At 40.6% G+C, this 25,815-nt stretch overlaps 1 protein-coding gene across 3 annotated transcripts in view; it reads left to right on the forward strand.

The window, feature by feature from the left end:
• Positions 1–25,815, forward strand: part of AK5 (adenylate kinase 5) — a 257,507-nt gene that overhangs the window by 166,718 nt on the left and 64,974 nt on the right. For 2 of the 3 annotated variants that reach the window (XM_027058834.2, XM_027058832.2), the window contains exons 9-10: positions 16,052–16,094; positions 21,426–21,470. In XM_027058834.2, the coding sequence (XP_026914635.1) occupies positions 16,052–16,094; positions 21,426–21,470 (88 nt within the window). The remainder of the gene's footprint in view (positions 1–16,051; positions 16,095–21,425; positions 21,471–25,815) is intronic. The other variant, XM_027058833.2, reaches the window with a different exon arrangement.

The following is a 25,815-nucleotide window of genomic DNA, read 5'->3' on the forward strand; positions in this document are numbered from 1 at the left end:
ACTGGCCCAGCCAATAGAAAGACCAATATCTCTCAGTGTAAATTCCCAGGAAAGGATGTTAATTGTCCAAGCTTAGTGTAGGTGCACTCCTGATCCAATCACCTTTGGTTAGGGTACATTTTAAGGGCAGGTGGGTTCTGGGTAGGGAGTCCAATAGATGTTTACTACGCTGAGAAATTATAGAAGTGTTATGGGTTAGTGAGGAGGGAGCCACCTGCTCTGTCTTCCATGTTAAAAGCACTGTGGAAGATAAAAAGATGAATAAAAACCATAGCCAACTCTAACACAGGACAGAGTATAATGTGGTGTGCACTGTCACAGAGATCCAGGGGGAAGAAAGAGAGTGACTCTTGAGTCCAGTCTTAAAGTGGGTCTTTTATTAAGAGGAGTTGTGGGTAGCTAAGCAGGTCATTCTAAGGAAAAACTATAGGGTGAATATAGAGGCTAGAAAAGGTAGTGCACGTAAAAGGACAGCCTAGGGGGCTCATGGGAACAGACAGTACACTAATGAGCTTGGAGGGGCAGACTGGCCTTGGTCAGGAAGAGCTTTTCCAGTGCTGAAGAGGTGGAAATTTCTTGTCATCCTTGGAAGAGGAAGACACCATCAGATCTGCATTTGAGAAGTATTCTATGGACTGAGTGGCAATGTGGACTAAGTGGAGAGGCTGCCTGCAGAGAGGCTACTTAGAAGGATATTTTAGTAATTCAGGCAAAAAGAGATGACAAAGGTTGGGGTCAGAGCAGAAGCAGAGGGAATGAGATTTAGGAGGTCAAGGGAGGGTGGACCTGCAGGACTTTTCATCCAATTCCAAGACTCGATTCTGAAGGCTGAGCCTGGGAGCTCTTCGCCAAGAAGCAGAGGTGCTCATTTTGCAGTGTGCTTCTGGAAAGAGAGAGCTCCCTCTTCCCTTTGCTTCCCTGCTCCTCACGGTGCCTCTCTCCCACACTGTGCTGTTGGAATGTTGACTGGCTGGCAAGTCTGAATTCTGATGACATTTCTAAACCCACTCTCCCTGTGACATATTTTTCTCATTCATGAAAGCAAAGTACTGCCACTCCCAGGTCCTGTGGAGAGAGAATACTGATAGCAGGCCAGAAAAAAAAAAAAGCAACCTCTCTAAATTACCTTTTTGAAAAGCTCGCTGCAACTTTCAGTTGCATCATGAAAGCATCATGAAAAATGTGTATCTGCAATTCATTGAAGGCAATGAGTAGTCTGTTCTGGAGTTGCTGTGGCAACTGCTCAATTAAGTGAAAAAAAATGAAAAAACAAATGTACTGTAGTTGCTCTTGAGCTTAACATTCTTTAAAAAAAAAGGAAAAGAAGGAAAGTAATATGTTTGGTGAGTTATTTTCCCCAAGGCTTTCCTAAGACTGCATTTTTTTTTTTTGCTTTGCCTTTCCACCAGCACATCCATGCCAAGCTAAATGCCAGGCTTGCTGTCATCTGTGGTTAGCAACACACAAGCCTCAGATTTCATCTCCGAATGTTCTGGGGTAACATTTGCTCACATCCAGCTTCCACCAAAGGCCACTTGGATCCATTTCTGTTTTGAAGGTGATAGAGTGGAGCCTCTATTAGAAGAGTAGGTGGGAGGGGCGCCTGGGTGGCTCAGTCGGTTGGGTGGCCAACTTCGGCTCAGGTCATGATCTCACGGTCTGTGAGTTCGAGCCCCGCGTCGGGCTCTGTGCTGACGGCTCAGAGCCTGGAGCCTGTTTCAGATTCTGTGTCTCCCTCTCTCTCTGACCTTCCCCCATTCATGCTCTGTCTCTCTCTGTCTCAAAAATGAATAAACGTTAAAAAAAAAATTTAAAAAAAAAAGAGTAGGTGGGAATAGTGGGTGGGTTCTGGCACCAGATTTGACCCCAGATTTATCTTATAATCTTAAATAAGAGATGTGACTTTTCTGAAGACATGAAAAGTTACCTCTGCCTTGATGTACTAAGAAACAAAGGATGTAATAATAGCACCTTACACTTGTATGCCAATTTACTGCTGATGAAATACTTCCAGTGGTCGTATTTTCTCTTAGCCACCACCGTCTGGGGTAGCCATTGTTGTTCCCACTTTGGACAGAGTGTTCTTTACAAAAACACTGAGCTGATCTTGTCACTTGCCAGCTTATAGTCCTCAATGCCTTTCTTCCCATTGCTCTTGGGACAAAACCCAAATTCTCACTGGGGCTCCCTGGTTCCTTGCAAGGTGCCTCAGTGCACTATCCCCCTGGCTGTCTTTGCCAGCCTCACTGGCCTGCCTTTAGCTGGCTTGGGTGTAAGCCCCTCCTCTTCTGGGCCTTTGCATCAGCTGAGGGCTCTTCCTGAGATAGGCTTATCTCTTCCCGTCTCCCCTTCCCTCCCTTCCTGCCTTGGCAAACTGGGAGCCCATTCCCCAGTCATAATCCACATCAGAGTTTAATTTTCCTAGAATCCCGTATTTTGTATACACCCATATTTAATATGCATTTGCTTATATGATTATCTAATTAATATCAGTCTCCCCAAATAGACACAAAGCTCATGAGCTCAGGGAGCACGTGTAATTCTTTAATTTTATTACATATGTAGAAGAGACATGAAGAGGCATTGAAGAGAAGGATTTATTCAAGACTTTAGAACACTCCCATTGTCCTTTAAAGTTTTGTGTCTTGCAACTTCAGGGGAAGGAGGCCACACTGAGCTCATAAAATGTGTTTAAAGAGACACCCTGACCCTCTCCCAAGGTAAAGTGGTTTCATAAACAGCACACCCTGTGTTTATACTCTGCCCTTTCTCTTTAGACCTCATCCAATCCTCAAAACAGTAGCACTGTGAAGTAGGAAAGGAGTGGTGGTTCCTGTGTTATGAATCAGGGAAGGAGCAGAGAGGAGGGGCCTAAGTGCTAGGATTGTGCCAAAGTGGGGCTAGAGGACCAGGCCAAGGCCAAGTTGGTATAGCAAGCCCCGGACTTATAAGCAGAGTGTATGTTTAATTATAGGGGTAGCTTGGGCAGGGGGAGAGGGAGATCTGACTGATACCAAGAAAATGGCATTTGCAAGAACTGTAAAACTCTCATTTGCTTTTTTCCCCATAACTCTCTTTTTTTCTATTCTGGATATTTAATAGTGGGGAAGAATGATCAGGGGCACCTGGGTGGCTCAGTGGGTTAGGCATCTGACTCTTGATTTCGGCTCAGGTCAAGATCTCAGGGTTTGTGGGATCAAGCCCCACATCAGGCTCTGCACTAACAGCGTGGAGCCTACTTGGGATTCTCTCTCTCTCCTCTCTCTCTGCCCCTCTGCACACAACCCCCCCCCCACCAAAAATAGATAAACATGTGAAAAAATGATCAAACCTCACCTTAAGGCAGGCCACTACTAGCCCATGTAGTGCCATTTGTTCAAGTTAGAAAAAGAACCTCCTCTACCACACACGTCCTTGGGGATGCACAGGTTGGTGAGTGGATTCAGTTCCCACTTATCTCCCCAGACAAGATGGTTTGCACAGTGCACAACTGCAGAAATGTACATGGAAGCTGTGCCTCACAGGCAGGCCACCTCCAGCTTCCAGCCACAAGGAAAGGGCTGCCTTCTCTCAGCACCAGGAGTCCACCCCTCCATTTTGATTGACCCAGCTTTTAAGTGTTAACTTCTCTTATAGGTTCGTCTTTCCTGGGCTTCTTTTATTTCTGCTTTTGGCAGTTGTTTCTTTTTTCTGTATGGCATTCTGTGTGAGAGACTTTGAGAAGTAGAAAAGAGCAGGTTGGTTTCCTTGGTTCCTGCGTCTGTTTGTGTTTTGGTAGTGGGTTGAATGTGTGCTCTTCCAATATGATGTCATCGTGGCTTTTGAATATTCCCCAGATACTCTTTGCCAAAAGTTCTTCAAAAGATAGTAAAATATTTCTCTTTTACCTCCTGCGGAACTTTGTACTAAGATTTTTAAAACAAAGAGAAGATAAAAAGGCTGGCCTTTGAGTACAACATACTACAGGAGGGTACAGCTAGGTCACTCTAGGAAACAACCCATTAGCTGTCTTCTGCATTGTCTTGGCAACGTTATAGCGGACAGCCAAAAGCAAAAGGGCAAACTCATCAGGGGAAAGAATTTTCAAATATTGTTTCCAAATAAGAGGTGCTACCTATCAGTTAATTATTGCTGTGAAACTGCTAGAACTTAGTGGCTTCAAACCACATCCATTTATTTCTCTTATGGCACTGGAGCTGGCTAACCAGGTCCACTGATGGAGGCTGGGCTCACTCACACATCCACAGTGTAATGGCCCTCTTATGTGTCAGCTTGGCTAGGCTATGGGTCCCAGTGACTTAATCAAACAGCAATCTAGATGTTGCTGTGAAGATATTTTGTAGATGGGGTTAACATGTATAGTCAGTTGCCCTTATGTAAAGGAGATTATCTTGTTATAAATTGAGATATAATTGACATGTAACATTGTATTCATTTTAGGTGTACAAAAAAACAATTTGAGATATATATATATATGTATATACATATATATATACACATATATGTATATATGTATAGATATACATATATACATATATGTATATATATGTATAGATATATATGTATATATCTGTATAGATACACATATATACATATATGTATATATATGTATAGATATATATGTATATATCTGTATAGATACACATATATACATATATGTATATATGTATAGATATATACATATATATCTATACATACATATGTATATATGTATAGATATATATGTATATATCTATATATATATAATTGCAAAATGTTTACCACAGTAAGCCTAGTTAACATCCATCACCACACACAGTTACAAATTTTGTGTGTATGTCATAACTTTTAAGATCTACTCCCATTAGTATCTTCAAAGGTATTGTTGACTATAGTCACCATGCTGTAGTCACCATCACATCCTTAGGATTTATTTATCTTAGAACTGCAAATTTGTTCCTTTGACCACCTTCATCCATCTTGCCCAACTGCCACCCCCTACCTTTGTCAACCACCAATGTGTTCTCTTTATCTATGAGGTTGGGGTTTTTTTAGTGTAGATTCCACATGTAAGTGATATCATACAGTATTCATCTTTCTCCATCTGACTTATTTCACTTAACATAAAGTCCTCAAGGTCCATCCATGGTGCTGAAAATGGCAGGATGTCCTTCTTTTTATGGATAAATAATATTCCAGTGTGTGTGTGTGTGTGTGTGTGTGTGTGTGTGTGTGTGTGAGACATTTTCTTTATCAGTCTGTCAGTGGACACTTAGGTTTTTCTACATCTTGGCTATTGTAAATATATTTTAGTGAATGTGGGAGTATGGGTATCTTTGTGAGACAGTGATTTCTTTCACTTTGTATAAATACCCCTAAGTGGAATCGCTGGATCACTGGATCAAAATAGCAGTTCTATTTTTAATTTTTTTGAGGAACCTCTGTGCTGTTTTCTACAGTGGTTGCAACAATTGATATTCCTACCAACAGTGAGATTAGCCTTGATAATTTGGATGGGTCTCATCCAATCAGTTGAAAGGCCTTAGAAGCAAAACTGAGGTTTCCCTGAGGAAGAGGAAATCCTGTGTGTGGTCTCAGTGTCACCTTGTGCCTTAGAGTTTCCAGCCTGCCACCCTGCCCTATGGCTTTCAGACTTGTCCAACTAGCCCCCATACTTGTGTAAGCCAATTCCCTGCAGTAAATCTCTTATAAGATGGAGATACATAGATAGATTAAAATCTTTCTGGTTCTGTTTCTTTGATAGAGCTCTTGACCTGGCTGCTGGGTCAGCCAGAGCCTGGTCAGTCTAGGATGGCCCTGCCGGGCGGGATGAGTGGACCTCTGCTCCACATGGCCTTTCATCCTTTAGCAGGCTGGCCCAGGCTTATCTTCATGGCAGTGGCAGGGGACCAAGGAGGACACGGAAGCATGCAAGCTTCTAGAAGTATAGCCTGAGAACTGGCACGCTGTCTTCTCTTCCTCATTCTGATGGCTGAAGCAAGTCATAAAACTGGCCCAGGTCAAAGGTGGGAGAACAGACTCCCTCCTTAATGAGGGTGTATACAAAATGACCTTGTAAGGGGCATGCATGCAAAGAAGAGTGAAATTTGAGGCCACAGTTGCCATTAATCTGTCACAGACTGTTTGATGCAATGGTACAGGAAAGAACAAACATCAAACCTTTTTTTGTAACCACCAGTATGCCTTTTCCCATTTGTTATGGCAGGTAAAACTACAAATTCAGAGCCCTTAATCTTCTTACTTACAACTGGGGGATAGTAAAGCCTACTTCATGGTATTTGCATAAGAATAATGAGATTTCTGTGAAAGCATCAGTTGTAGTGCCTGAAAGGAGATCAGCAAATGATGCTTCCCCTTTGCCAGCAACTCTTGAGCACCTACTGCATACAAGAAAAAAGAAGGCAACACATATTTGAGGCACAGGACTGGAAATTGAATTTAACTGTTTTTTTAGGATCAATATATATTGGTAAAAATTATTCTCAATACCAAATAATTAGTTGACAAGTATCTTAGTCTATATGTGGTAATTCCAAAATAGCTTTTGCATTTGCAGGGGAAAAAGCACCTGATGGACACAAACATAATCCAATCCCCATAACTTTTCATGATTTTGAATTTTCTTAATTAATGGCACATTTGTAAGTTATATATTTTTTTAAGTTGATGCTCAGGTTTTGGGCTCAGAACTGAATTCGAATCCCAGCTCACACGTTTTTTTAGCTCCAATACACAGGCAGATTTCCACAATCCCTAAAACAGAGCTTCAAATATGTATAATGGGGATGACAGCACCTCCTTCAGTAGGCTGCTAATGAAGAAATTACATGAGATAATACCCAATAAGTGTAGTTATTATTATTATAGCCAATATAATAAAATGATAGAAATACTATTTCAGGGTTTAGAATGCACTGAAATGCCTTTTTTGTTCAATTGTCTCAACTGCCTGCTTACTTCACCTGTTCGCACTTTTCCCTGGAACAAACAACTGTGACAGCACCAACTTTTATTGCATCAGTATGTTGGGATGTGTAGAGACTCAACTTCTGTAACTGTATAGAGTAATCTGGAGGCTCGTCTGTGAACCCTCAGACTTGCACATCTTACAGTCTATCCCCAAAGATGGTCAGTGCAAATAAATACCAACACACAGGCCAGCATTAAGTAAACAACCCACAACAAAATAAATCAACATTAATGAAGATTAAGTTTATAATTCATAATTATAGTTCATAATTTATAATGAAAAACAACAACAGCAGCAAGAAAGCATCCTTCCTGAAAACTGTAAGATTGCCAGTTTTAGCACATGTTAAGCCCTGCTTGACAACTGCACTGCATTTGGCATACAAAGACAGGAACAAAGTGTGTCTTACGTCGTCTTTAGCACCGAACATTTCCAGACCTTGTATAGCAGCCAGATTTTTAGAATACTGAATTGGAGTCCTCCAAAAGCTCTAAAAACATGTTGATTTTAGGTTTGGATTGCAAATAGTCTTAACCTTTAATAACTCATTTATTGGAATACTAGTAAGTGCCTTCATGTATAGGCAAAAAGTGACATTCTGTATATTTGAGCCTTTTTTTTTTTTTTACCCAAGAAAGGATTTTACAGTTGTGGATAAGTTCAAGAGGATTCAGTGAAGTTCCTTGCACCTGCTGGTAACCTAACTAAAATTGGGTTAAACAATTTAAAATGTTGTTTTCTCCCTTAACCACAGTCTGGAGGTAGATGGACCAGGGCTGGTCCTGTGATAGTCACACAGGGCCAGACTGCTTCCCTCTTTCCCAGACTGTTGCCCCCTTCAGTCTGTGAGCATTGCCTCCCTTCAAGGTCTTGAGGCAGCAAGGGCAGCTCCAAGCATCTGGTCCTCACATGATCATTTGCAAAAATAGAATGGATGAGTGAAGCTGATCCTCCCCATGTTTGTCCCCCTTTCTTTTTAATAGGAACTCTGTCCTCTGAAGCCCAGAGACTTGCTTTTCACATCCTGCTGGCCCAGATTTGGTCAAAACCCTATGCCCATAATGCAGAGGATGGGAAAGCAAGGATCGGCCATCTTTGGCATCTGACGAGGCAGGTGGCTCTGCCTGCAAGAAAGTGGGCTATTGGGTAGACATCTAAGAGAGTCTGCCAATGGGGGTCAGGGAGGGGGGCAGAGGGGGGGGTCCTGGCAGTGTTCTGGAACCACCTACTCCACTCCCACCAATAGTAGTTCCATTCTTCTCTTTTAGATATTAGGCTTCCATATGAGATTCTGTTTGAACAAAAGCCCCCATGGATAAAAACCATTTACAACCCTTTGTTTTAGCACATGCTCAAATACCTAATATACTCAGTGAGTCAAAACCGTTTGTTCACTGTTACTTTTCCAGCATCTAGACCCATCCCCAGCATATAGGAGTAACTTGAGTTAATTCCCTGTTGTTGCCCTAACAAATTACCACAAACTTCATGGATAAAAATAACACAAATATATTATCTTACAGTTCTGGAAGTCAAAAATCCAAAATAGATTTCACTCAGCTAAAATCAAGGTTCCAGCAAGATCTCATTCCTCCTCAACTCAGGTCTACAGGTTGTTTCTAGTGGGAAGAACACCTCTTTTGACCTGCCTCTTTGATTCACAGCTCCAACCTGGATGTCATTGTTAGTTCCTCCTTTGCTCTATGTCCCACAACCACCAACTAACCCTGTCTCACTGCCCATTCAACCTTACCCTCTAGAACCTCCGGGAGTTGGACACAGACATTCAAGTTGAGGAATAATGAAAGTGAGAGACATGGGGCAAGGTCAGAGCTGGACTCTGGATTTAAGGGTGGTCCATGGGAAGCTGCTTGGTGCATCTGTCATAGTGATAACCAAGAAGTGCTTCAGACTGAAGAGAAAGGCATTGGGATACACCCATGATGAGGGAAGGACTCAGAGGAATTGAGGAGGAGTCATCAAAAGGTCCTTTGAGCTCTCCACTTGCTCACTCTACCCCACCTGCCTCCCCCCAGTCTTACTTCCTTTTTAAAGAAAGAAGATGGGACAAAGAGTGACTCCTGGGTGATATTTTTCTCCCTGAAAAACACATGAACACATACAGAGGTTTGTGCTTTTTTTAAGTTTATTTATTTATTTTGAGAGAGAGAGAGAAAAAGAAAGAGAGAGCACAAATAGGAGAGGGGCAGAGCAAGAAGGAGAGAGAGAATCCCAAGCAGGCTCTGCACTGTCAGTACAGAGCCCAATGCTAGGCTCAAATTCACAAACCGTGAGATCACGACCTGAGCTGAAGTCGGACGTTTAACCAACTGAGCCACCCAAGGACCCCAGCCAACATTAACTTTAAATGAGAGGAAATCAGACTGGGAACTTTGCTCCTTCCTTTACAGCAGCAGCCTGACAAAACCCTGCTTAACCACATGCTGCATTTGGCTTGTGAAGACAAGATTAAAGTGTGTCTTACATTGTCTTCTAGCAGTGGGGTGAAAACAGGAAGTTGTAGGAAGACATCAGGAAAATATTTTCTTTAAAAGTTTTATTAGAGGGGCGCCTGGGTGTCTCAGTAGGTTAAGTGTCCGATTCTTGACTTCAGCTCAGGTAATGATCTCATGGTTTGTAAGATCGAGCCCCTTGTCAGGCTCTGTGCTAACAGAGTGGAGCCTGCTTGGGATTCTCTTTCTCCCTCTCTCTGCCCCTCCCTGACTCATGCTCTTTCTCTTTCTCTCTCTCAATAAATAAAAAACATTTTAAAAAACCTTTAAAATAAATTTTTTATTAGAGACAGCAACATTTTGATTTATATATAAAAGAAGAAAAACATTCCTCCTAGAGAGCCAGATCTGTAAACCACTATTTAAAGTAGTTCATCTAGAGAACCTACAATTTAATAAGACTAGGAAAAGGTTAGCCTAGCATCCCCTATATTTTTTTATCCCTGTTTACTCAATTATACAAGTGCTACCACAGCAAGAAGGCCTCTAATTGTGTATACTTCAGTGAGAGAGAAATGAGACTTGCCGTAAAATAAATCCTTGGGTGTAACTAAATTACACACCACTCCCCATACTTTCTTTCCAAATTGCCCATTACTTTAAATGAAAACATGCTTTAGAAAAGAACTGTAAACACTCAAAGTGCTTCTCAAGGACCAGTCTCCCTTCTTCCTGCTGATAAAATGCAGTTACGTTTCTGTTTTCCAATACTCTCCTGCTGAAGATCCGAGGAATCTTAAAACTACATTCACAGCTAACCAGTAAACTTGAGAATTTCACTTTTACATCATTTGGTTGGCATGATGTGGCTTCCGTCCCTCTTTTAGCAAAGGAATCTACCTTCCTTCCTATTCATAAGACACCATGAGCATTCACTTCGCTGGTGTAGTGTAGTTACTCGTTACACTCTGTGCTCCACATCACACACAGACGGATTGTCATGCTCCATCAGGGGCTGCAGGAGAGGCATCAGGACCCAGGCATGGGAACCAGGCAAGCGCACTAGCTGGGGCACCCTGCACAGTCACATAGCTTGCTGAGTCTGTTTCCTCATCTGAACAATAGGAAATCTCAAACTTGCCCATCTCCTAGTGTCTTTCCGAGGATTGGATGACATCATGCACGTTAAAAACACTCTGAACACTAGCAAATAGCAGTTCCAATAACCGTTTTTTAAAATTGTTTGCTCAGGGGGCACCTGGGTGGCTCAGTCAGTTAGGCATCCAATTTTGGCTCAGGTCATGATCACACGGTTCATGGATTCAAGCCCTGCACCAGGCTCTGTGCTGACAGCTCAGAGCCTGGATCCTGCTTCAGATTCTGTGTCTCCCTCGCTCTCTGCCCCTCCCCTGCTCACACTCTGTCTCTGTCTCTGTCTCTGTCTCTCTCACTCTCAAAAATAATAAATAAACTTTAAAAACATTTAGTTGTTTACTCGAGGTGTTTGCTGTTTTTGTTTTTTAACAAAAAAGCTTCGTGAAGTTTCATTTTCAGGTTATGAGATGGGGAAATAGCCTCGTATTGTTTGGGTTGGGTTTTTTTTTAACTATTATTTCTTCCTGTTAAGATTCTGCTTCTCAATGAAGATGACCACTTCTGAGAACTACAGAACATTTTGTGCCTCAAACCCATCCCCACCTTCCTGTTGTTGCTTCTTAGAACCAGCGAGGGAGGCCTTAGATCAATTTAAATAGAAACCTAGGAAAATCCTCATGCTTGCATTTCATGGTCCATGATTCTTTGAGAATTGCTTAGTATTCGGGGAGGTCAGAAAAAATTATAAAAGACTGGTCCTCACATTCATTTCAGAAACTAGAGAATCTCTTTGAAATCCATTGTTTTGAATCTTGAAGTTGATCTCTGTGCTTAATGTCAGAGAAAGAAAGTAGTCTTTTCTTGGTGAATTTTAGGGCAAGAAATTCATCTTAGCTATGATATTCTGTTGTTAAATAAAACCTCTTTGTCATAATTCCATTTGAAGCTGTATACATTTTTATACCATGAAATACACACACAGTTTAATACAAACAAGAACTAGAAAGATACCCCAAAAATGTCCTACCTCCTTCCCAGAAGAGCTTTCGTTTCGTGGTCCCCAAAGGGATATTTATTATTTATTTATTTATTTATTTATTTATTTATTTATTTATTTTAAGTATTTTTTTATTAATTTCAAATAACTTTTTAATTTTTTTAATGTGTATTTATTTTTGAGAGAGAGACAGAGCATGAGGCGGGGGAGGGTGGGCAGAGAGAGAGGGAGACACCAAATCTGAAGCAGGCTCCAAGTTCCAATCTGTCAGCACAGAGCCCGACACAGGCCTCGAACCCACAAACAGCAAGATCATGACCTGAGCCAAAGTTCGATGCTTAACCAACTGAGCCACCCAGATGCCCTGTCCCAAAAGGATTTTTAAACATTAACACTATCTACATAAGGAGGAGCAGCGTAAATATCTGACTCCATGACCTCACCTCTGATACCAGTAAGAGACTGCTGATAAAGAAACATAGGTTGGTATCAGGGCACTGAGGGCAGCAGTGGATATGCTCAGGCACGTCCCCATCCAGTGACACACAGAACTTCAGCAGCATCATTCCACACGCATAGGTTCCCAGCAAGGATCCAGTGAGATTATAGCAGTAGTTCAATGTCCACTTTATATTAGGACCTGATCTGCTTGTGACAATGTCACACAGAACGGGTCCTGCAGGCAGGAGCATACACCAGGCTGCAATGAAAGCAGGTTGAAGAACGTAATTTCTTATGATTGGTGAACCCATCCGGGAGGCTATGTTGCTCTGTTTTTATCTCTCCCCCCAAAATTTCAATAGTTCAGGGAATTGAGAGTGACAAGACACCCACATCATAAGGTGGTGATAGCAGGAGCTACAATCCTAAAGGAAAATATATATGCACCTCAACTAGCTGCTCTTCCTAAAAATGATACCAGAATCCAGCCTTGCAAAAGCAGTTTCTTGCCGACGCATCCACCCCGGGAAATAAAGCTGAATGCAATTCGCTTTTGCCCTCCTATGGCTCTGGCCTGACTGGAGAATGAGAGATAGAGACCAAAGCATATCCATAGTCCAAACCCAGTTTCCCATAGAGCCACAAGTCCTGTCTGGAGGTGCTAGCTGTGTCACTGCAACAGGATTTGTTTTTATTTCTCCCCTTCAGTTACCAGCATTGTATCGTAAATATAGCACAAGAAGATATGGCAACCTGAACTTGCTCTTGTGTGTTAATGGTTTCTCTGCAGCTTTGCCCATCTTCACCAGCATTAATTACCTCATTGCAGTCTGTGTCTTGGCTTCGTATGTGTGAGTCATAATTGGCACTTACATAAAATCTCTGCCAATATTAGTACCGTTTCTGTCGGTTTGTTCAGATTTAGTATTCTGCTTTATGCCCCCCAAACCTAGTTTATTACTGTGGAAAGGCACCTATGCCTCATCATACCCACAAAGCTCAACCTCACAATTCAGGCTTACAGGTATCAGAAGGCTGACTAGATGGAGCACAACACAATGAAAGACTGTAACACCAAGAAGCACCCATGGGTGCCTAGGGTGGAAGTTGGTAGTGAATGGGTTGTACTTTCTCAAAGTATGCCTCACTGCAGATGCAGCTACAGATTATTAGGTATCTGAAACAAACCTGTCTGACATTTTGCTTCTTATATAATTGGCATTCTGAATTAATGCCTTTCATACAGAACACACTTAGCACTTGAAAAGAAAGAGATGAGACTTAGGGCTTTCATTAGTTTGCCTTTCATTAGTTGTTATTGTGTGTGTGTGTGTGTGTGTGTGTGTGTGTGTGTGTGTGTATAAGATGCCAGATTAATTTTATTTACAAAAAATTTCACATAGGAATCATGAGGTTTATTGAGCATCAATGGAAAATAACACCCCCCAGTCAAACATCCTATTTACCTGGGCTTTCATGTCATTGAATGCAGTGGGCCCCATTCCTAGCACCACTCTGCTCCAAAAACCTTTTCACTATCAGGGCTTTATTGGAAGTAAGGCTGGGGCTCATATGAAGCAGTTGGGCAAACATACTAGAAGGCTATGAATAAAAGCTATGGATAAAAATCAGTCAGACTCAAGAAGCCACATAGAGGTGAGATAGGCTCCTTTATAACACAGTGCATTATTTTACTAACTCAGATTAACCTTGATTGCTCTTCTAAAACATGATAACTAGGTGTGAGAAAAATCTGATGCAGTTCAGCCTGTAAGATGGGTGTAAGTCTTATAACTCAACAGTGATATTAAAAATTAAGGGAGAAGACTCCCTAACACTACCTGGATATGTTCAATAGCTGTGTGACAAGCAATAAGCAGAGTCTAATGGAACAATCCTTTTCCAACAAAAGCTACTGAACCTCTTTCTGTGTAGATGCTTGTTAGGCAAACATAACTTCAAACAGGTCCCTGTCTCAGGTGGGCTTCGCTAGAGGCAAAACCTCAAATGGGAATTCTTTGCAAGTGTGCTATTAGGGAGTGCTTTTAGGACAGGGGGAGAGATGCAAGATAGGGCAGGGGCAGGAGCTGAGCAAGGATGTGACCCCAGGTGGCTATCAGCTTCAGTCTGATCTCAAGGGGAACACTAGGGCACAACTTATACCAGAATTGTCCTATGTTGAAGGTGTTCTGTGAGCCCTTAGCAACAGCTGAGAGATGGGTGCACCAGCCAGGCAGTGGCATGACACTAACAGACACATGGTGGTAGCTAAGCTCCTAGGATTAAATCTCCAGGAACCATGCTGTGTGGTAGGAGATGTGGTTCTCATCCTAACCCTGACTTCACTAAGGACATGATGACATGGCCATGGGCTCCTCAAATGACCTCAATGACCACCCATTTCCCCATCTGTAAAATGGGAGAGGGTGATGGCAGGGTTGGATTAGATGATCCCAATAACTCCAAAATGCAATGCTGTAAAATGCAATGATTTCAACAAGAGAAGTAGGGATAGGCTCACTGAGGAATAATTGACATTTTTCCTATTCATGGAAGGAAGTTAATGAATGCAAATGTGTTCCTGAATGAACACTCCATTAAAAACTCTTCTCTCACCTGGAATAGCTCTAGATACACAGGGAAATCTAAGAAGACAAGCAGTAAAGTTGCCCTGAAGGCATATGTTCTAAAAAAGAATGGCAAGGCTCTGATTTCAAACAAGTACTCTCATGGCAGTTTACCTTAAGGGGGCATTAATACAACCAGCCAACCTCATTTAACTGACTCCTACATCAAAGCAAATTAGAAGCAAGAGGCTGGAGTGAAGCATGAGCCACAGGCTGGCCCTGCAAAATGGCACAACCTGTAATGGAGAGCAGTTTGACAAAATCTATCAGTTATAGATACATTTACTGTCTGACCACACATCCCCTTCTCTGATAATTTATCCTACAGATATATGTGTATGAAATGACCTTTATATGAGCTTATTCACCATGCTTTTCCCAAAATAGCCCAAGATTGGAAACAGCTCAATGGTCCATCAATAAAGGACTAGTTAAAAACAACAACTATGTTACCTTCCATACGATAGAATACTGTACAACTGAGAACATTCTGTATTGATATGGAAAGTTCTCCAGGATACACTGATAAGTGAAAATGCAAGTGAACAGTATCATTATAGATGAGTATGTATATTATGAACATATATGCATGTGTAATATAAGTACACTTTTTTCTGTATACAAAATGGAGGTAATGCCAGATTATATATTTATGTTTAAATGTATCCATAGATATCTGGAAGTTTTTTGTGTATCGGGAAAAAGATGCAAAAAAAAAAAAAAAACTTCTGTAAGTGGTTACCTATGATGGATGAGGGAGTGGGAAAATGGAATGGATGGAGACATAAGTAGAAATTAGAATTCTCACCAAACGCCTTTTTATATAAACTTTCATCCTAGACTCCCTCACCACCCCCCTCCAACTACCACTGGTTCTTCTGTAAGGAAAATGCAGCAGCTGCTTGATTAAAAAATAAAATAAACATTTAAAGGCAGGCATCAATCAAAGCTGGTCATTCCAGTCTCCCTTATTTCATGCTTTAGTTTTCAGGGATTGGCCAGTGGTTAACCGTATGGCACCCACTGCTAAACACTTCCTATGTGGCCCTTTACAGAGAGTGTGCCAAGTCCAGCTTTAAACCATGAAGTTGTTTTTAAACAACTATAACTACAACCATCAGTGAGCTTCGGGCACTGAAGAGTGTTGTGTTCTTCAAATCAGCTTTTCTGATCACAGATAGGTCATGCACCAAGAAAATGAAGTGCGATATTGTACCAGGAAGTCCAACAAAGACAGCATGAACTCTTGGGACAGACAGCCCAGGTTCCAATCTGGGTTTTGTCCCTACATGACCTTGGGCAACTTGCTTCTCGAATTATTGGCTTCTTCATCTGTAAAAGGTGGATAGTAATTGTGCCTCCTTCATAGAGTTGTTTGGAAAGTTAGGTATGTTAATGTACATTGGCAAGAAGTTTAGCACAATACCTGTTAGTACTCTCACCTAATATTTTGATTTTTTATGTGCAGGGTGATGACCGGTTAAATATATTTGGAGAGGATACCATGGGAGGTGAGTTTCCCTTACTGATCAGACCAAAGTTGTATTTTAGTAGCTTTGAACATGTCTTTTTTATTAAACACCAACTGATAGACCGTAAACTACTGACAGCATGCAGTTTTTCCTTAGCCAGGCTACGCAATTAAGATTGGAACTCTTTGGATCTTTCCCCTTTTAGTCCATATCAAGAATCAAAGGGCCACCTTACTTAGAGATGCATTTCCTTACTACCCAGAGAACATGACCCTTGACATGCTTAGTGAAAATGGAATGTTCTCGTAAAAATATGTTTGGGGAACATTTAACACTCACTACCCTTTGGAAGAGACACATATAACAGCATATCAAGATTCCTATAAGTCCTGCAGTAAAGACAGCTGGCTAACTTTAACATTCTTCAAATTTATTGGAAGTCTTTTTCCTACATGGTAGTTAAAATTCTTCAGTGTGCTGTTGGGATGCAACCTAAGAAACACCCAAATTATCCTGCTTTGTAACTGTTGTCATGTTAAAAGTCTCATAACAACTAGCAAATTCAGCCTTCACTGTCTGAAAATAGCTAAAATTATGTGAATTTGAGATTGTCCAAAAGAGATAAGGCTCATGATTGTCCTAGATAAAGTACCTTCTAACATGTCCACTCAGTAATAAATGTTGCTGTAACTATGGTTCATGGAAATATGTTTGTATTGACTGTGCGCACATGCAAGTAAGTGATCCGGCTTTCCAAATAACCCCAGCTCTAATCCTACACTGATCCATGAGCATGAGGTAATAGATAAAGTGTCATTTGATGATAATGGCCATAGCAGTATGTGAAAATCTCAGTCACCAAATGACATCGTGGTGATTCATGAGGAAAGGCACATAAACATGAGCCAAGTGCAAATAATCAACTCAGTCCAAACTGGACAGGGATTGATTGATTGCCTAATAAGGTTTCCCTTTTTCCTGGCTATAAAATTAATATGTATTCATTGTGGAAAAGTTTTCAGGGTAGAAAATATGAGCTATCTAAAACCTTATGACCTCTAAATAATCATGGTTAATATTCTAGTGTATTTTATCCCAGTGGGTTGGCTATGTACCTGTTTTTATATAGTTGAGAATACATGTGTGTATACAAATAATTATCTCCATTCTTTTTGTGTATATCATAACATAAGCATGTTCCCAAGTCATTACAAACTCTCCATAACCTTAACTTGTAATGACTACACTGCATGAATGTTCCATCATAGGTACAACCATACCCAATAACAACCATAGTCGCTTAGATAGCAAATAGATTAAAAGTTGCTCAGCTTTGTATAGAATTGTTGAATCATTATATTGTTCACCTGAAACCAATATAACCTTGTGCATTAACTGGACAGGAATTTAAAAAAAGAAACAGTTGTTGCTTAGCTTCATAAAAGGAAGCTGGAAGTCTAGAGAACATGAGATGACCATCTGGTCCATGAGTTAAAAGCACCAATGTATGTGCCTTTAATAGAAAGCTCCAGATAACATAGGATTTTTCCAGTCACTGTGGACTATTCTGTAGAGACTGCAGCATCTCTTTGATTAGAAAAAACAAAAAATTTTATTCCTTAGTGTGAAAACCAGATGGTTCCCCAAACCCCAAATTCACATCTTTCCTCTGATTTTAGCTCCCCTGTCTCCTTCCCCTCCTGTTCCCAAACCCAATTCTTCATGTCCCATTTTCTCTTCAGAATTGGGCCTTTCCTCAGGTAGTAGTGGATTCCAGCCAAAAGGTAGCATTGTGTATATAAAAAAAGCATCCCAGGGGCGCCTGGGTGGCGCAGTCGGTTAAGTGTCCGACTTCAGCCAGGTCACGATCTCGCGGTCCGTGAGTTCGAGCCCCGCGTCAGGCTCTGGGCTGATGGCTCAGAGCCTGGAGCCTGCTTCCGATTCTGTGTCTCCCTCTCTCTCTGCCCCTCCCCCGTTCATGCTCTGTCTCTCTCTGTCCCAAAAAAAATAAATAAACGTTGAAAAAAAAAATTTTTAAAAAGCATCCCAATTTTACTGAAAAGCAAGTTGGATAACTGTCAGAGGAGTGATCTCGCTTTCAAAAGTACTTATCATCTACATAAAATATAAAGTGTAAGTCAGGCTCCTATCTGTTAATTTTAAGTGTAAAAACTGCAGTTTTATCACCAAGATAGGAAATAAAAACTTTGTACTATCTCTCAAGGTAACCACATTCTGCCCATCATTTTAGTCAACTCACACCCAGAGCAAGAGCAAAAGCAGCTGCCTCCAGAACCAGGAAAAGAGCCCTGAGTTACACCTAGACTGGGAATTTAGGGCTGGCTCTGCCCAGTCTGGCTCCTCCATCCTGGGTCTCCCCTCAAGGTGGGGGTAGCTCCAGGAACTTCCACAGCCAAGGGTCTGAAACGCACAGCTCAGGGGCCTGGGGTTCCAACAAAAACATCAAATACCTTTGAACTCTAGAATCTTTACTTCAAAACTTCACGTGTTATTTTCCATGAAGTGAAAAATCACAGTGTCCTATATTCTAATATATTACTGTCTCTTCAGTGTATATTACAGTTTGAAAAGTAGCTCCCTTAGCATAAGGGTTAAATTAGGAATAATAAAATATTCAAAATTATCTTCAGTTGCTCCATCTGCAGTCACATCTGCCCAACTATGGGAAGCATCCAGTCTCAGATCTATTTTGTTTGTCCAGCATGGTGCTCTAAAAACTTGACTTTAAATGTTAGTTCTTGTTAGCCATGGTTCATAACACTCCACACCCACCCTCCTCACTGGTTTAGAATCTCTGTCTGGCCTTTGTCTAAGCACATCAAAGAAACTCTTCTGAAAGTTCTTTGTGGAATCAGCCTGCTCCCACATACCCACCACCACCCCTGGGGGTGTTAAACTAAGCTGCTCAGAAATTATCCAGTCTTGGGGCTACTGGGTGGCTCAGTCAGTTAAGCGTCCATCTTCAACTCAGGTCATGATCTCACCATTCTTGAGTTTGAGCCCCGCATCAGGCTCTGTGCTGACAACTCAGAGCCTAAAGCCTGTTTCGGATTCTGTGTCTCCCTCTCTCTCTCCCTCTCTCTGCCCCTCCCCCACTCACACTGTGTACTCTTTCTCTCAAAAATTAATAAATGTTTAAAAAAATTAAAAGAAATTAGCCAGTCTAAGGATTGACTTGAACATGGTGGCATCCTCTGACCCCCTCTAGAGCCTACTTCTTTAGCTTTTCACCATCATTTGCTCAAGATGGTCTCTAGAATACAGCAATACCTCCCTTACTGGCCTGTGCAGACTCCCACAGTCAACTGCAGAGCATCCTCAGCTAATCTACTTCTGCCCCCAAACTCTGTGACCCTGCCCTGGCACATCTCGGCAGGCAGCCTGATCTCCATAACTAAAGCCCTGTGGTCTTAAAACCAGGGTGAGTTTGTTTCTGCTCTTCTCTGAAACATTCGTGGGTAGTTCTGCTGTTTCTCCTGTCCTCAGGTCCTCACTCTAAACATTTTTTTTTAGTTTGAGGACCCCCTGCTTCCAGGCTCAAGCAATAACCATGGGCACTTTCTGAGGCCAGAGACCCTGAGCTCACAGAGCCATTCCCAATTCAAGTTTGGGGCTGTGGTCATCTCTTCAAGTAACCTCACCCTTAACCCAAGGCCTCTTCGAATTTTGGGTTACTTTAGAAACCTGAAACATGCAACAATAATCACATCATAATTTTGGCCAAGGGGCAAAGGGGACCATTTCCTCCTGTGGCCCATTTATTTACGGGAACCACAAAATCATAGGTATTTGAACCGAAAGAGACATTAGAGATCATTGGGTCTGACACCTTTACCCTACAGATGGAGAAACTGAAGTACAAGGGAGAGGAAGTCACTCGCCTAGGTCTAGTCAGTTGAGAATAGTATCAAAAGTGTAGCTATTGTCTACCCATCCTTCATGGCCAGCTACTACACCACATGACAATTGACAATCTTTTAGGGCTCCACAAACTCTGGAGGGTTTTGCACTTTGCCAAAAATTCCTAATTATCCCTCTGTTTCAAAGTGGTGGTTCCTCGGTCCCACGCTGTTGGGGTGAATGCAAACTGGTGCATCCACTCTGGAAAACAGTATTGTCGTTCCTCAAAAAGTTAAAAATAGAATTACCCTATGATCCAGCAATTGTACTACTAGGTATTTACCCAAAGGATAGAAAAATACTGATTTGAAGGGATACCTGCATCCCAATGTTTATAGCTGCATTATCAACAATAGCCAAATTATGGAAAGAGCCCAAATGTTCAGCAACTGATGAATGGATAGAGAAGATGTGATACACACACACACACACACACACACACACACACACACGAATATTACCCAGTCATCAAAAAGAATGAAATCTTGCCATTTGCAATGACATGGATGGAGCTAGAATGTATTATAGTAAGTGAAATAAGTCATAGAAAGACAAATACCATATGATTTCACTCATATGTGGAATTTAACAAACAAGCATGGGATAGGGAAAGAGAGGCAAACCAAGAAACAGACTCTTAATGATGGAGAACAAACTGAGGGTTGATGGAGGGAAGTAGGTGGGGGGATGGCTAGATGAGTGAGGACACTTATTGTGATGAGCACTAGGTGTTGTATTTAAGTGTTGAATCACTAAATTCTACACCTGAAACTAATGTTAAACTGTATGTTAACTAACAGGAATTTAAATAAAAACTTGGAGAAAAAATAAAGTAGTGGTTCCCAAAATTCAATCCTCACTCTCACCATCTCTGGGATTTTTGTTTCATCTCTATATGACCTATGCTAGATATTATTGACTTAATATTTTTCTCTAAATTGACTCACTATTATTATTTAAATAGATTTATTTTAGAAGGAAATTTTATATTACTACCTTAAATGGAAAATAGTATTATTTTCTGTAAATAGGAACTGTATTTAAAATATTATCTTCGAGACTCCCCATTTGTGCTTTAACCCCTCTTTATTAAAAGAGATCAGCAAATGTTAAGAAAAATGTAAAATAACACAAAACTGAGATACTTAAGAACGTTTCAAAATAATTTTAAAAATTATCTTTCTTTGTAAGTCATGCTATTTAATGGCTTATCAGTTTTGCCACCAAAAATTGATAGTTTGTGTTAAAATGAAATTATGTTACCAGGGTCTGGGAATAAGGTTGAAATGGTCATTTGTGCCTATAATTTATGACCTATTAACACATTTACTGAACTTAAGGCTTCTTATCAAATAAAGCTACAAGATTTGGTTTTTACACAACCTAAGTAAAACCAGTGTTTCAAAACAGTTTTACTTGCCAGTAACTTAAATTATTCTTACTTTAAAGGTTTCATGGAAGATTTGAGAAAGTGTAAAATTATTTTCATGATTGGTGAGTAACAGCTCTCAAGTTTTCTAATGCAGTTGCTAATAAACAACTTGGTAGAAAAAAAAACTGTTCATTTCTTATTCTGCTTTGAATTCTGCCCCTTTTTCAGTTAGGAAATACCCTTGAGGCTTCTGGATTGTTGCTTTCATTTATGCAGTTTTATATTGTTTTTGGCTTTGTATCCTTACAGAACAGACAAAGTAAGACTCTAAGGAATGTCAGACTCCTGATTTTAGTTCCTCAGTAATAAAATACCTTATAATCCCATGAGTATGAAGAAGTCATATGCTAAAATCTAGCACATACATTTTCTGTTTGAACAATGAGCCACTGCTCACTAAAAGAAATATATCAGCAACCACATATTCAAATATATTTCAGTAACCATACCCTGCATTCCGTTTAGCTAATGGTAAGAAAATTTCATTTATTTTATGCCTCATACTGTGAACGTCGTTGGTAAATTAATTGTGGGATAAAATTCACCAGCATTTTCTAAGCACATACTGTGTTCCAGTTCATCTCACTTAATCCTTCCACAATCCTATAGGTTGGTGGTCTATCTGTATTACATATCTGTTATACAGATAAGGACACTGAGACTCAGAAAGGTAGAGGGACTGGTCCAAGCTCACATAGCTAATGAGTGTGAGAACCGGCTATTCAGTTTTCCCCATGCAAATCAATGGGACTATTTGAGCAACAGTTATAATTGCCCAGAATAGCACCAAATATTGTCAAAGCACCTCCCAAAAGCTAGTACTTTTCCCTCTAAGTATTCAAGTCTTTAGAAAAGTTAATACACCTACCTTTTCATTTAAAAAATTTTTTCTATTCATATTCAGAAATAATGAAAAGGTCCACACATCTTCAATGGGTAGGAAAAAGAATAGTTATCGGCACCCAAGAAATATAATCATATAAACTTAGAATCTTGCACCCTAAAGTTGGAATGTTTCCTTGGAAATCTCTCACTAAGTCTCCCTCATTGTCAGATAAGGAAACTGAGTCCCAGAGGATTTAAGAGGTTTGATTAAGGTCATTTAACCAACTGGTGGCAGAGAGGAGACTAGGGCTGCAGTTTCCCGTCCCAGGGCTCACCCCATTCCACCCACAGTTGTGTGGGTTGTTACCCTGGACTGTCTCCCTCATTCAGTCCTCCATCCCATACATACTGAGGCCTAGACCCATTCTGGGCAGTGAGGGATCACAGAGCTTCCATCCTAGGTGAAAAGAAGAACTAATCAACTTATTATCACAAACTTAAGGAGACAGAACAGCCTGGATTGAGTGTCTGGGGTAGAAGTGGGTGATCAGAGTGATCAGGCAAGGCTTTCCTACAGAAGTGATATTTAAGCAGGAAACTGAAGGAGGAGAGGGCAACGCAACCGAAGGGATTAACAGAGGTGAGAGGAGGAGGAAGTGCGTGTCTTAAGCAGTGAGAATTCTTGAGCCCAACCTGAGTTCTGTTTCTGAGCTGCTTGCCTCTTGTTGACCTTAACCATGGGAACTGGATGAACTCTTGCCACACTTTTTACATTCTTTTCAAAAAGTAAAAGTAAATTATTTCTACTCCTTACTGAAGAGAAACTCATCCTCCTAATAGCAAAGAAAATTCCCCTTTCCACATAAACTTTAATCACTTTTCTCGCCATCAAGGCCATACACAATGAATTATATTCAGCTTTTATCTTAGGGGCCAAATTAGGAAGAGGAGAGACTCTTAACCCTGATGTTCAGTATCCAAAGAATGAGCCTTTATTATCACATAGAAATCTGTGTCTTTAATAATGTGATCCAAAAACAGCTTCTAAAAATAGTACAGCATGTTTTGTGATTGTTGTTATTTTCTCTGGCAGTAATATTATTTCAGAGTTACCAGTGGTTTAGCACTCGCAATTAAATTTCGAAATATATTTTCAAATATCACTTCTATCTGTCTAGGTATAACTAAAGACCTTGGCTTACCTAAGTCCTGTGCCCTTCAGAAAATCAAATAGCACAATATAAAATCTTTGGCATCATTCAAAGCTTGAAACCCCCAAGCGTCCACAGACTGCAGTCTAAAAACTGCTGCTCTGAATAAAGGTTTTTCTTATATTAACCAACTCTCCCATATTTTATCTTACTGGTCAGTTACTATTCTATTAAAGATTTCAGGTTACTGGTTAGGCAGTAGAAGGTGCAAAAACCACTGTGGTATGAGGAAAAATGATTGTTCTTCTAGGGCATTTAGGACTCTGCTTGAAAATTAAGTCTTTAGTTCTAAGCACTTCCTTGACAGATGGCAGAGTGGTATTTGGGGGCTGTATTATTGCAGGTCAATTTGAAGCTCGTAAAAATACTCAGGATGTCATAGACACACCCATAACAGTTTTGATGAGTCTTAATAAACAGGAGTCCATTGGTTTCAGTGAAATAAGTGTGGTACTCCCTATATGAGAAGATGAGGTTGAATTTTTCACTTTTCAAATTATTGTCTTGACATCTACCAAGACAAGTGGGATTGAAATATTAGCCAAAAACCAGGTTGACAACTTTGCTGTTAGTCTGCAGGCAAAAATTAATATTCCTAAAGCACTGCTCCCCTGCTTTAAAGTATCCTAGTTCCTTTTTGTCTATAGAGAGATCCAAATTCTTCAGACTGACCTTCAAAGCTTTCTCCCCACTGGCCTCAATGTGCCTTCCCATCTCCCACTCCAACCCCATGTGAGTCTGTGGCTCCAACCCCACTTCCCTTGCTTTTGCCAGTCCTGTCACTTGAAATGTCTTCTCCCCCAGTTAATCATGCCCCAAGGTCAGGTTTAACTTGTAGCCCTGTGACATCTCTAATCACCAGCTTCTTCCTGTGTGCTCCTCCATCTGTGTGTCTGCATCACTCATTTAGATACCCTGTAATGATTTAGGAAAACAAATATTTGTTGGAATAATGAATTCTTTAAGAACCAGTGTGGCCAGTTTCCATAACAACTGAAATAGCAGTTGGAATTCTTGGACTGGAACTGACAGGCAGGTTGCTGCTGCTGCTGTAGCTGTTGCTGGCAGGACAGTTTTCAGGTTAATTATGAGCCTAATCGACGCCCTGGCTCCATTGTAGCCGCTACCCTCTCACCCAAAACAAGCAACACCAACTTCCCCCACCTCTGAGCAATTTCATATTCATTTGCAAAATAGTTTTCAGTCGGGGCAGTTAATAGCACCGACCGCCATCTGAGTGGAAAACATATTCAGGGAACGTGTACTGTCTGGACCAAAAGGAAAAGTGGCAAGGATGGATCTACTTAGCCCTTTGAATGTTGTGTGAATATTACCTTTGTTCATGAGGAAGACAGCTCAGTAGCTGTTCATAAAGAAATACCTTCCACAGGATAGATAAGGGATCTCACAGGATCAGGCCAGTGATCAGAAGGATTGAAAAAGGTTCAATGGACTTTGGTAGTTCACACACAAGACATAAAAACCATGCCAATGTACATTATGTACAAGACTGGGGCTCATTCATTGCTGAAAACGGAAAATTCGTTGGATAATATAAAAATATCCCTTAAAGAGCCTCATTATGTCCCACTAACAGGCTCCTACAGTTTTCACAACCTTTTTGGTACATTTTTTTCCTTTCTCTCTCTCTCTGTCTTTTTATTTTTTTTTAATCTCTTGATCATTATCTTGCTATTATCCAATCTATCTTGGCCTCCTTTTCCCTTCTGTGCTTTTCATAGCCTGCCTATGCCCAAAATGTGTCATTACCTGAATTCCCATTAATTCCTATCCAAAGCCTTGGTAGAAGTGCTTCAATTTGGAAAATCATCTGATTTTACAGGCGAGATGTGATACTAATGGCATAATGGTCAAGACATCATTCTGTGGCTTTAGCTTTCAGGATGTCGAGGACACAGATGGCCTTGTGTACCTTAGCATTAGTACTGACAAACTGCTTTTCAAGTAGTAAGCTTTGGGAGGTACTTTTATGATATTCAGTGTTATTTTGTGTATTTTTAACCTTGTGCAAACTAGTCCTCTTTATGTCCTTATGGAAAACTGTAGAAATGAGAATTTTTGCTTAAAACTCAATATTTTAATGCCCTGCCATTATTTCACTATAGCTCTGATGTCATTTCATTGTTGCCGTGTTATCAAAGAATTTTGAATTAATTTAATCTTTAGAAAATACTTGCACCCCAGATGAAACATGTTTCATATTGATGCACATATTTGGTTAAATTAAAACTGAAAAGCAAAACTGATTGTTTTAACTTGATGCAGCTGTAAGAGAAGCCAGCATTCATTGAGCACTTAACACACACTAGGCACTGTACAAATAATGTTATCTTATTTAATGATTGTACCC

The sequence above is a fragment of the Acinonyx jubatus genome, chromosome C1 (assembly GCF_027475565.1).
Source record: "Acinonyx jubatus isolate Ajub_Pintada_27869175 chromosome C1, VMU_Ajub_asm_v1.0, whole genome shotgun sequence".
Taxonomy (NCBI): Eukaryota; Metazoa; Chordata; class Mammalia; order Carnivora; family Felidae; genus Acinonyx; species Acinonyx jubatus.